Genomic DNA, 13707 nt, shown 5'->3' on the forward strand with positions numbered 1-13707 from the left:
ATAGAGGAGCAACAATAATGTACAGTATGTGGAAAATGATGTGTTTTTTGAAACTTAAACTGCATAAACACATTGCATTACACCAAATACACAACATAATGTTCTTTTTAGCAACGTCATATGACCCCTTTAACAAATTAATACATAAAACACATTCCGTATTAACCAGAAATAATGTTGTTAGCAAACGTCTATTAGCATCATTATCAGGATTGTTCGATCCTATAATTTCATATTGCTCCATCCGACATATAGCCCACACCTCTCTCTGCTCTCCACCATTCCCATTAATCGCCTGTGAGTTCTTTCTTTTCCCCCAAACAGCCGAGCACCGCCCGTGACATCACTCACAGGAAGTGCATCTTTAGCGTTGGCTAATTTCCATCGATTGCCTCCAGACAGGCTTAGCAGACGTGCCCTGTTCCCACACAGAACTCTCATTTTAAGTCTCCTCGCCTGCAGGAGTCCTCTCTCGCTCTCTCCCTCTCGCACAATGAACGCAGTCAGCGCTTTTATCTCCTACCCCACTTGTGCTTATTATCAAATAAATGCGAGGCAGAGAGATACCCACTGACAGTAGCATGCATAATGACTGTTGGCTGTGTGAAATGGATTAATAAATAATGGGTGAAGGCGGCTGAAAACAGCTTTTCCAGTCCTGCGAGCGCGCAAGAATGCTCGACAGAACAATCCCCCAACACACAAGCCGTGCGTTCCGGACCACGTCGAATGGAGCACTGTGCAGAATGTAAAACAGAACGCTGCCTTGAATACTCGGAGGAGTCTGCTCAGTAAATTAGAACGCTCTTTAAAATGAGAAACAGATCGCTTGGCAAATGCTACCCAGAATAGTTCGCTCAAACTTCGAGTTAGATAGCGTCTTAAACGTCTTTTATTTCCACTGAAATGCAGACACTACCATAGCTATGGCCTTTTGTGCTGCTCAGAAACTGAATGAAATCTAAGGCACTTAGTGATTTACGTGACCTTGCGTGAAAAATGAGCCGTGATCCTTCCAAATCCCATTCATTGCCCATTGTGAAGTTGATCCAAGGGCTCTAATCCAAGGCCTACATCAATGAATAGTGGACTGAAACACTGTATCATAGCATCATTTGATTAAAGCTTCTTTCTGGATCCACTTTGAATGGATCATATTTAGGGTATTCATCAATAGGTGCTTTAGGGAAAAGATTATCTGACTAGGGAGCTAATCAGGGAGCAGGTCACAGATTCAATCAAAGATTCTCCCTGACTTTAAAACAAAGTGGTTTTAACAAACCACTCTGTTAATGTAAGTGTTGAAAGCTTTGCTTTCTCGCTGTATGATATTTTGTTTTTAGTGTGTCAGGGCAATTGTTAAGGCAGAACTTTCCATGTAAAAGCAGCCTTTTTATGACTTGTCGTGGGCAGATGTGCCTAACACGAAAACAAGAGGGCGGAGGCGACCATTGGCGCCAGGCGGTCAAATACGTAGGTAATGATCTTGGTTATAAACCTCAATTTGACAAAATGTACCAAGCTACATATTAGCATAAATTACAAAAGATGGTAAAATTGAGAACAATGTCATTTAGTTGCTCCTTTCCACAAATAGGGTACAAAATAAGACTTGAAAGTATAAAAATTCTGTCAGTTGTTTTATTATTTTCTGCCGGAACGACCACAGCATTGCAAGTAACAAGGCTCAAATTTAGCCTATAAAGTAAGATGCCAAATGTTGGTTTGTAGTTATTTATTGAACCAAAGTTTATCCGTGGAATGTGCCACTTGTTTAAGGAAGCATTAGTACCCTGAATCTAATCTGCAGTCTATTTAGTTATGCAATGAAATCTCCTAATTTTTCATTTTACGACCGTCATCACTCTTCTTCTACACACCTCCTGCATGGCCAACATCCCTTCAATCCCTGTTACTTTGTTGTGTTCCAGGGGTTATAGTCAGCGAAGAGGCCGCCAGATTTAACCAGGATTAGCCCTAGATTTCTCTGGATTATGCAGGCTGGAGTGGGATTAAACCTGATTGACAGATTTTTCTGGTTTGCCGGGCATATTTGAAAGTGTCTGTATATCAGGTTGTGTTTGAATGTAGAGCGAGAGTGTGTATGTGTTTAAATGTTTTCTCCACTGAGCACACTGTTCTATTTGGAAGCTCAGCCTTCATGTGTGTGTTTGACTAGCAGGGTGTTTTAAAATGCTCATCATTAAAATGCTAACTGAGGTCACTGTTGGCCACTAGTAGACGTTACTCAACTGCAGTATCCAGCTATATCAGGTGGCAGTAAGCTTCACTTCATTGGAAGTCGTTGCACTTTGTTGCATTGCCAACATGCTGTTGCTTACTTTATATTGCCAACTATGTTTGGCAGTGAATCCAAGCTTTACCGTCATTGCAAATGACTGTCAGACTGTAAATCAAGAAGTTGTAATTTCTAAATGCCATGTGTCTGATGACTCTACATCTCATCGTTGCAGACGACAAAAATAATTTACTGGTGAAACATCTACTATTATAAAATTGACATCTTCTTTGTCAGAATTCACTAATAATGTTGACCAAATAAATAATTGTGCAGTTGCAGCATCTACCAGCATGGGCTAACTGCAGACACTAAGCAGCTAATACTGTTATACCTCATATTTCGTAGAGAGGTCATCATTACTGCAGCATTACACTGGGACTTTATGTACGCTTTAATAAGAGAGTATCAGTTAATAGTTGCAGATGTAACCAGAGTAGTTGCAGAGAGTGCGTTTGGGTGTATCAGAGAGAGCCAAAGCAGGTCATCAGCAGACGGCTACATGGCTGGCCAGTGAATGACTCAGAGGCAGAAAAGCTTGAAGGTGTCTGGGTCAAATTCCGAACCACAGACCTGCTATTTATAACGCTCACCACAGGTCACACCACCACGGCAATTGTGACTTCATGAATAATCTGCTTTCATCAAACACCCAGTGCTCTACCTCTTCCCCCGTCTTAATGGAGACATTAAGGGCAAAGAGCGAATGTTATCAATGACTAAACGACGACTTGTGGCCTTTCAAGTCTGAGAGTTGTCATGTTTTAAAAATGCAAGCTTTCTACAACAAGTAGACGGCAGTTTGGAGAGCTGATCTGTGGAGTGGCGGGGTGCTGGTAGCTACTGTGAAGTCATGCAGCCTATAGTTGACTCGCTAATCACTGTTCCTCTGAGACAGCTCAAGCGACGGTGTGACTGCTGATGATTGAAGCTCTCTTGCGAGTTGGGCGAGTCGTCTGACTGTCAGAGATAAAAGGATGTTTGCAGTTTACCTGCAGCATCAAACGGCATCTGCCTCTCTCTTCCCCCTGCTTCTTGCACGTACCTCCTCTTTTCGCGTTTCCACAGTAGTCATGGTTACCCCTGCAACAGAGCGCGCTTGCCGGAGCTGTCAGGGCGTCGTGCTCAGATCACCTCGCGCAGGTCGTTTCGGCACGCAGTTCCCACTCGTGACACTGCGCTTCAATTTGGCTTTGATTAAGTCAGCCCAGGAAGCATCTGGCTCTTTCACCAGCACGGGGGCTCGTGTCATTTGGCAGAATAACCGAAGGAGAATAAAACCCCTTCCTGAGGGGTAAGGGGACGCAAATACATCTTTCTTATCCAATTTCTCACCGCTCTGAATGGGAGCGGAACAAAACGCAGCAAATCTGCCACCAGTGTTGGGGGAAGAATTAGCCCCTCAGGTGTGAGGTGACACTGAAACAGCACGCTCTTCGAGATTAGCCTGCTTTACAGTCGATATCCAGCTGTAGTGTAAATTTTGCCAAGGTAATTGGCTCTTTTCAGTGACTGATATCTGACCACTCATGAGCGGTAATGGTTCTCAGAATCACTACGGAAAACAAGAGGCTGCTTTCCGTAAGGGGGTGCGATGGGGGATTATGGAGTATAGATGGGCTGATAGACGCACTTGAAGCGTAATTGTATTGTGGATGATTGAGGGACAGGAAGTAGATTTGTTTTGTCTTATTTGCATTTTTTCTTCAGTCAGAGCAGGTGAATGAAATTAGTAGTGTGATTTGTGCTGGGATGGAGAGCGAGTGAAAAGAGAGTGATAAACAGATGCGGGACACAGGGAAAGAGATGAATGAGTGTGAGAATGAGGGAATCTGAGTGAAGGAAGGTGTGAAGAGGCTATGTAGCTTTGAGATTGAAAGACGGTGTGTTATTGTAAGGAGTGGAGCTTGCACTACATTAATGGTGCTGTGTACACATGTCAATGCATAATATGGATTGTTGGTAATGTTCAGAATTTGATGGACTGATGCTTTTCCTGCTGGATAAATAGAAACAGAGAAGGAAATAGAGATCAGTTAAGATGATCGGTTGAGACTCTAAATGTTGTGTGCCATGCCCATCGTCCAGAATGGACAACTAGGAGCATTGTCCTGGGCCCTGTGATGAGGGCCCTTTATGATATAGCCTATTCATTGCGTCTGAGGGAGAGGGGACCAAGCATAAATATTTTGTCCCAGGCCCCATGAATTTTAGGCATGACCATACTGTGAGCACCACCTTCCTGTGAAAAGAGCATGCAACAGGGAGAAGCAGATTGAGGGATTTGGCCCTTTTGCTTTTTTTTTCTCAGGGATGGTTAGGAACATGCTGTCCTAGTCTGTTATGAGTATCAGTGCTGTGCTGTCTCAGAGTAGTTGGCCTCATTCATTTTATTTATCTTTCTTATGATGTCTTGTAAGCCTAGCATATCATTCTCCAGTTAATCAAAAAGCAGCTTTATTCAAAGGAATCCATTCCAACCTCAGTAGAAACTAATCAATAGAAATGTCTGATTGCAACAGATTTTACTCATATATAAAATAAGTAAATATCTTGTTGATTTGAATTATTTCTGCTATTTATGTGTGGAGGTACTGGATAAATACTTTAAACATGCTATTGAGAGTGCAGTCTTTACACTGAAAAAAAAAATGCTATTCGGTATGGGAGACCTTGCAATTGTGTGAAATATAAAGTTCATTGTTAGGCAAGATGCACAACGGAATGTTTGAAAAAGCTGTTGCTGTGACTTTATTTACTATATAGTACAGCCTTGAACCTTTATAATAAAAAAATAAAGTCACATAATTTAATTTTATTAAATCCAGAAGACTTACTAATGTGAAATAACTCAGCTTGATAGTGGGCCTCTGTAAGTTCTGTACAGTAATATACACATAGCTACTGTATGTGAACAGGTGTTTCATGTCTTAGTTGTTATACTGCACTGCTGGAACAATGTATTGACCGATTCACATCCAAGACTGCCCCTATCATTAACATTCTTAACTCCATTGTTGTTGCACAGCAAAGAAAGAAATGCATTTCTCTGCTGCATTTGTACCACTGAAGCCTTTCCCTCTCTCTCACTCTGTCTCTCTCTATCTCTCTCTGGTTTCCTTTGTCTGGTGCTCCTCCAGGGTTACTAGTTTGCCAAAATCACGCCTCACTCTCGCTTTCTCGTCTCACTCTCTGGCTTTCCCTCATATTTCCTCAAGACTGCAATCGATAGAGGCGTCTGTGATCAGATTGCCACGTGTGATTCATTTGGGTAACCTTGACTACGGTTTGATGTGCGTGTGGACTTGGCTTGGCTAGCTGCAGCGTGAGTCAGAGAAAGCGTGTGCCGTGCAGGAGCTGGTCTGCTTACAGTATTGATTTGCCTGAGCAGCCAAGAGGGGTTTCGCCTCTTCCTGCAATGAGTGCTCTGAACTGCTTTTGAGTTTTTATAGGAATTTGCATAATTCTTGTGAGATTAGAACCTTGAATGGTCTTATTTTGAAGATCTGTTGATTTGCATGGCACTTGCTTAATATACAATAATTCTAAATACCCCTTTTTGGAAAACGTTTATACCTTGAAAATGTCTGAGAATAATCCTGAATAATATAATATACACTGAATACCACAGTTCAGGGTTCTTCAGCAGGGGGTGTCCATCAATTACTGTTTGATTTGTACAAAAAATGTGTGTTAATGATTCTGTACATCATTAATGATTATTTTGGGTCTGTAATGTATTTATCATAATAAAGTATGAAAATATATGGACATGGTTCTTTAAGTATAATATTATAGGTCAGGCCTAATGTAACACAGAACACAGAATATGTAATAGGGGTCCCTGCCCAGTCTGTCTTATCTACCAGGGGGCCTTGGCCTGAAAAAAAGGGTGTATAAATATCTTCATTTTCTGCATAAGATTAAGACACACAATATTAATAAACCTCAATTCAAAATCACTAATGCCTCTATCTTATTTCTCCCTGTTCCCCTTATTTCTCCTTCCCACAGAACTCCATCAGACACAACCTCTCCCTACATACCCGCTTCATCCGTGTTCAAAATGAGGGAACAGGAAAAAGTTCCTGGTGGATGCTTAACCCAGAGGGCGGAAAGATGGGCAAAGGGCCCCGAAGACGAGCTGTATCCATGGACAATGGCACTAAATACCTTAAGAGCCGAGGCCGAGTCAGCCGGAAGAGAGCAGGAGCTGTGGGAATGGGCCGAGAGCTTGGAGGACCCGGAATACAAGGATCGCCAGAACACGGAAGCCCAGCTGGTAAGGGAGTAATGGGAGTTGGGGGTGAAGAGTTTGATGCCTGGACAGACCTCCACTCCAGAACAAGCTCCTCTGCATCAACGTTAAGTGGATGCTTGTCTCCTATTCTGGCTGAGACAGAACCTGATGAACCAGAGGAAGGAGGACTTTCCTGCTCAGCCTCCCCAAGACTCTACCCTAGCCCCACCAGCACAAGATCTCCAGCCCTGGGAACAGGGGGACACTGTCCATCTGTCGAGCTCCCACACCTAGCTGATCTAACTGGAGCCATCAGCTTGGAAGAGGGCTACTCTCAGCCTCTACCACTTAAGCGCAATGGATATCACTATGGCCCTGGACCCAAAGGAGAGACCTCCTACTGTGGAACGGTCTATGGCCAACCATCCATGGGCATGCTTAGGCATCATACGCCTATGCAGACGATTCAGGAAAACAAGCCTACCAGCTTCCAGAGTGCTCTTAGGGCATACTCAGAGAGCAATGCCCTTGAAAGTCTGCTTGCTGGAGGGCCACAATTCTGTGGTAAGGACATGGTTGTGGGGCAAGGAGCAGCGTCCCATTCCCTTATGTCACAATCTAACAGTGCCGTTCACTCTCATGGCCACAATCAGAGCCACAATCACAGCCAGAATCACAATCATAACCCAGAGCATAGCCACAATCGCAATTCCAGTCAGAGTCTTCACAACGGCCATGGAGTAACCCACGAGCAAAACCCAAGCCATCATCACAATCCAAATCAAGCTCATAATAAGCATCACCCAGGTCTTGAATACAATCACCACAAACACCACCGTGGCCACGACTATGTTCAATCTCATGACCACAAACTCAATGCTAGTCCCAATCCTAACCACATGCACAATCACCTGCAACGCAACAACTCCAGACAACCAGACCTTTCTCCCAGGGTGAACAATGACATGTTGCAACCCTACAACCACAAATCACCCAGCCTTTATGGCTCACGTGCTCACCTTCCTTCTACTGCCCTGCCTCCTAACCCTGCCAGTGTCTTGGATGTACCCCAAGACCCTTGTCGCCTGGCTTCAGCCCCCCACCCTCGCCATCAGTCCTACCCAGGTTCCCACCTCCACCAGGGCATGACAGAACCCTGGCAGGGTTATTACCACCACACATCACAGAATTCTAATTACCACGGCAACCACCAAGCTAACCATCACCAGGATCCTCACAACCGGTTGCAGTCTGAGCTGGAACTGGCTGTGCACCAGAGCAGTCTGGATTGTGACGTGGAATCCATCCTCCTGAATGACTTCATGGAATCAACAGAGGGAATGGACTTAAACTTTGATGGGTCGCTATCACAGGGTGTTGGTATGGGAATGGGTTTGGGAATGGGAATGGGAATGGGAATGGGGGTTTTTGCAGGGCCTCAGCAATCACATAACAGCCAGAGTTGGGTGCCTGGGTGAACTGTGGGGGCATTGAGGACCTACATTTAGGCAAAACGTTCAACCATACAGCCTTCTGAAGGGCAGCAGGTCAAGTCGGGAACTCAGTTGAACAAATTGACCAAGATTCCCTTTTGCTGATGTCATATTCTGGACTCAGAGTTATCCCTTGCCCCAATTCCTTAAAATCCCCCCTCACTCCTTCTATTCCATTTTCCCTCCTGTGGAATAATGTCATAGCGCCCTAACAGTCCTTTCTGTGGTTCATGTCCTTCAGTTTGTGCTCAATTCATCACCTCCATGTCTTTCTGGGCAAAAGCTCTGAAGCACTTTACATCGCCATCTATTCCGATGCTGTAATGACCACCCCGCAACCTGGAGGAATCACATTGTCTGCTGGCCTGGGTTTAATGTATGCAAATGACTTTGTTATCCTTCCTGAACAAAAAAAGTAAATAAATAATTAAGCGTTGGTGTTGTTTTACTAAACATGAGTACAGGATTGAGCAGTTGCTATAGCTGTCTGAGTGTCTGTGCTGTCATTTGTGTATTCGTCAGTGTGTGCGAGTGTCTGAGTGTTTGAGTGTGGAGCTGCTTTTCTTTGGTAAATGTGTGCACCTCCTCCCAAGTAGGTCTATTGGATGTCCCTTTATTGTGGGCCAGGACAGTCATCCATCAGACACACTCTATTGATATTCAGCATATCCTTTTTAATCTCCAAAGTAATGCACCAGCTATGCATCACCGTTGCAAATAGAATGTGATGCTTGGAGTGTGCAGGGCTGTTTTTCCCCCGGACACACAACGGCTTAATGTGTTTTGGCGAAAGTGATGATTAAAGTCACTCTGCAGTAAGTGGGGGGCAGGGGGAGGGGGGTATTAGAAGGAGGTAGGGAGGGCAGAGATTGAGAGATAGAGGGGGAAAAGGAGAAATGCAAATATTATCACTATGCCCCCTTCCTCTCCATTCTGTGAATTTATAAAGCTTTCCCTGTAATGAAATAAGGAACGATCCAACACTACCACACATCCTGTGCAGGGCTCTTTCCTGGTTCACCTCAGCCTAGCTACTCTGTGGCAGCCTTCCTCTGTCTTCAACCAATGCACTGGCTTTATTCTGGCTACGTTAGCATTCTTCATCCTTCTGCCTATGCAGTGTTACCCTAGGTAATCAATGATGATTGATCAAATTTGAAGATTTGTCAACCCTTATTAACTGTGTGTTAATGTAACACAGAGCTGGAATTTGGAAATGTATCCTTAATGAATTACAGCTTGACTAACCTGACTAACCATTTGATGGTAGTGCTACCTCAAGGTTGCAAAAGGGAAGGTGTCTCATATCTGGTTTGAGTTCACAACAAATTTACAGAATGACAATTCCACCATTTTCCAGAGCCTTTGTGTCCTACACTAGTGAACTTTATGCTGATTAATTCAGTCAGCAAGCAAAAAAATTGTGCTAGCTTCTCTTTGCAGACGTCCCCTATCATGTTGCCGTTATCCAGTGATCTCCCAGACTCAAGTAATTAAGTGCAAGTGTATATATTCTCATTCTGAATGTAATATAACACCAAGGATTCAAATAGAAAGACTCCTCTAATTATGACATGGTTTGGTGAGGTTAGAGGAAACATATGGGGCACATTTATGCACACATTGTAGATCCCAGTTGACTTATCCTATTATGGCCACTAGATAGGGGTGGACAAAGCAATGGAAACACCACATAGAAAAGGAGCTTGAAGAGAATGATAGCATATGCCAAACATAGTAAAAATCTATTGGCAAAGATAACAGAAGTCGCAAGTCAGTGCTCACTGACAACTGAAAACATACGAAGTACAGCATCAAAAATTGAAGGCTATGTGAATCAGTACTTCTCTGACCAAGTCTTTACAGAAGGCATTTTCTAGCATCAGATGGTAAAAGCACTGTTCACTTGTGATGTTCCATAATAAGAGGATTATAATGTCTCCATGCACACTACTAAACAAATTCAAGAGTGATTTCATGGCTGCCAGGATAAAATCACCTTCCATGGCCAATCACCAAATCAGAACATGTTTGAATTTTTATGTAAATTTCTGGAGCACAAAGATTCCACCCCCTTCATTACTAAAGAATTGGAGAGGTCTGTTCCTTTAGCATTGCAACAAGTACTTGTTGTGAAGGAACTCTTATCATTTCCTTGATATTTATATACTGTTTGGTGTTTCAGGTTATTTTGTCCACTCTTTGTATCTTTATTTGCTTTTGTCTACCATTATTGATGTTCCATAAAGTGCATCCACATCCCCCCCAGGTTTTTCTTTTAAATTATTAAATATGCTGCCAGGTGCTTTCTCAGAGGCTAAAACTGTCCACAGATACATGACTTGGATGCAGCTTTTTGTTCTGCTTAAATTTTGATGAGGAAAAACGTACATGGAGAGAGAAATGGAGAGCGCAGTTAAAAAAGATAAAGGAAGCTGACAGAGAGTGAGTTGAAAAGGACGGCACTAGGTTGCTTGAAAGAAAAAAAGCCTTCACAGATAGAGATGGTGTGTGTGTTTGTGTGCATGAGAGAGAGAGTCTGTCAGAGTAGCTTCCCTCAGCAGAGCTGTTTGAATCAGGCCAAATGTCAAGTGGCTCTCTACAGTGTTTCTCACACAGCCCAATCAGATAGCCATCCCTCTTTCTCACTGTCTCTCTATCCTGCCAAGGACAATGAGCCATGTCTTCATCCGCTTTCATTCCCGTCTTTATGTTCTTTTCAAGGTGGCCAGGAATCTGTTTTTATCCAACTGTGATTTTGCTGGCCTACTCCTGTTCAGTGCTCAGCTTCATGTGTGTGTGTGAGTGTGTGTAGCACAGTGACGTACCCTGAAATGATATGAACATGAATTGAAATTGTGCCCTGGTATTTACTATGCCTGGCTATCAATAATATAATATACACAGTTTATATTTATTGGGTATAAAGATGGGCTTGTGGATGACAGTTTGGAGCTCGTGTATCCCATTCATCTATATTACAAGATCATGATTCTATTACAGTTCATTTCTGTCACATGCTGTACAAAAATCTGTATTGAGAAAATTGTATAATATTTTTTGACAAGGAAATATCAGTTTTATTTCTTTTTTTTTAAATGATGTATCTGCTCATCTTGTGGCCTGTAAAATAAAACAAAAGAGAACTTGAAAAATTTGAAAGTCTTTTTTTCTGCCAATGTGTGTAAAGAATCATACATGATTCTTTACACTTAGTTTCTTGCACAGACCAATCGTTTCGTGTCTTTATACATTAATGTATCGTCACGAGCCGCAGGGTTTAATTTGGTTTTGTTTGTGTATGTTTTTTGACTCTCAAAGCTGTGATTCCCATCCACTTGTATTATATGACTGACAGACTGCAACGGTTTGAGATAAAAAATTTTGTTTGTGTTCTACTGAAAAAACAAAGTCACCTACATCTTGGATGCCCTGGGGTAAGCAGATAAACATCAAATTCTCATTTTTGGGTGAACTATCCCTTTAAGGATATTCTGGCCAAGCTGTAAAACTGACATCAGAGAAGGAACGTCATTCCAGAGGGGAAGCAAATTTTCACATTTTGACTAAATATTACAATATCTAGCCAATTTGTTTACAGTGAGAGTACATTTAGTAGAAAAAAAATTCAGAGAATTTCAGGAGAATCATCTGAGACAAACTAAATATTAAACCATAAATGAGAATTCAATTAAGTCTCCTGAACTATGAAAGCATGACCCCTGAGCAATAAATGTTTCCTTTGGGATACCACAGAGGTCAATGAGAATAATACTCATTATGTGTGTTTCCATGTGTGTCATGGGAATTTCATATGGTAACAACAGGAAATGCAGTTCATATTGAGAATCAGCATTCCAAGATCTAGTAAGCTGCTGTTTACTGCCTAGGCAGCTGCCTTCTAAGGTGACATGACTGATTGCAATGCTTTACATAGTCAGCAACTCCTCACACAAATCGCATTTCAGTTGATTTCCGTAGTTTGACAATAGCATGTTGCTAAGCTAACAATACTATTCTATACTTCACATAAAAATATATAAAACACAAATATTTTGGAGAAGAATACATTTTTATGTACACATATACTTTTCAGCACTGAATAAATCTACATTTATTTAGAATTCACATTGTTCACAACTCTGCCATCACAACATTTTGTAATTCATTCTAGGATGCAATGCTGCCTTAGAATTAAGTGTCATGATTATGCTGCCTACCTTTCTGGACAGCCGTCATATTGGAAGCACATTTATGATGTAGGCAGTTCACTAGGTTTTGGAACAGAATGTGTATGCGCTAATGTAAAAGTGCATCATTTATGCATGTGTTTGTGTGTGTGTGTGTGAGAGAGATAAGGCTCGTTAACACCCCCGATGCTGTTCCACAGCTGTCCTCGTCCCTATGGAAGCTCTCACTGAGGGAATGCCGGCATCTGCAGTGCCATACTGTTCCACATCTTTCTCTGAGATTCACACACACGCACACACACTGCTGCTCGTCTAATTGACTCCGCTCATCTCTGGCTCTGCCTTGCCTGCACAGGCGACTGTGTGTGAGCGAGAAATGGACAACTGAGTCGTGAGAGAAAAAAGAGAGAGGGAAACGGTACTGGAAACACATGCTCACTCTGAACACGACTCCTCCCCTCTTCCCTTGGGAAAACATATCCATAAAAACTGATTATTTTAATTTAATTTTAAAGCAATAGTTCATTCAAGAATGAAAATTCTGTCATCATTTACTTACATCATTAACCTCTTGTTGTTCCAAAACTGTTTGACTTTTTTGCCACACAAAAGCTCCAAATCGATCTCCAAACACTGTCTGTCAAGCTCCAAAAATATAAAACCAACATCAGAATCACTATATTGTAGCAGTAGTCTAGATGGCTTGTGACTGGAATTTACAGTTTAATTCAAACGGTCTCCTCTGCTGAAGCTCTTAATGTCTGTGTACATTTTCAGTTTTGATGTCATTTAAATTTCAATTTAATCAATTTTTAAATATGTCTATATTGTTTCTATTCATTTTTATTTCAGTTTTAGTTTTAGTTGTTAGTACATACTAAATGTTAAAACTAAATGAAAATGAGAAATGTTGCCTCAGAAACTACATTTATTTCAGTTAACATTTATTTTATTTCAAGTATTTAATTTAACTTGATATAATTTAATTGTTTTTTTATTGTAGTTTTAGGTATAATAACCTTGATCTCAACACTCAAAATATTATACAAGTTCCATATAGGCTACTTTTACAGAGCTTCGTGACTTAAAGGTGACATATCATGAAAATCTGACTTGTCCAGGTTTTAAGTGCTATAATCAGGTCCCCGGTGCATCTACCAACCAAGGAAACGTGAAAAAGATTAACCCAGTAACTTTGCTTTGGGAAGCCTTTTTCTGCAAGCGTCTGAGAAAACGAGCGCGTCTGATTTCGCTCCCTTGGTGACGTGGCAAAGGGATCTCATTATAATATTACCACCCCTTAATCTGTAAACTTCCACCCACGGCGCCGTCATTTTGATTTCGCAAGCGACAACGGTGTACTAGCTCTAATGCCATGGTGAAAGTTTGAGCAAAACACACTAACTGTTCTGTCTTTGGCTGCACAGATGAGCACAGAACACTATTTAGAGTCCCAGCCTCAGAGGAGACAAGAGAGCAGTGGAT

At 41.9% G+C, this 13707-nt stretch overlaps 1 protein-coding gene across 1 annotated transcript in view; it reads left to right on the forward strand.

The window, feature by feature from the left end:
• Positions 1–11082, forward strand: part of LOC107689548 (forkhead box protein O6-like) — a 33555-nt gene extending 22473 nt beyond the window's left edge. Inside the window, exon 2 of the mRNA XM_016487569.1 lies at positions 6314–11082. Within this exon, the coding sequence (XP_016343055.1) occupies positions 6314–8017 (1704 nt within the window). The 3' untranslated portion in view covers positions 8018–11082. The remainder of the gene's footprint in view (positions 1–6313) is intronic.
• The last annotated feature ends 2625 nt before the right edge of the window (positions 11083–13707 follow it).

This window comes from Sinocyclocheilus anshuiensis, unplaced genomic scaffold (assembly GCF_001515605.1).
Source record: "Sinocyclocheilus anshuiensis isolate Anshui unplaced genomic scaffold, SAMN03320099.WGS_v1.1 scaffold369, whole genome shotgun sequence".
In the NCBI taxonomy this organism is placed as follows: Eukaryota; Metazoa; Chordata; class Actinopteri; order Cypriniformes; family Cyprinidae; genus Sinocyclocheilus; species Sinocyclocheilus anshuiensis.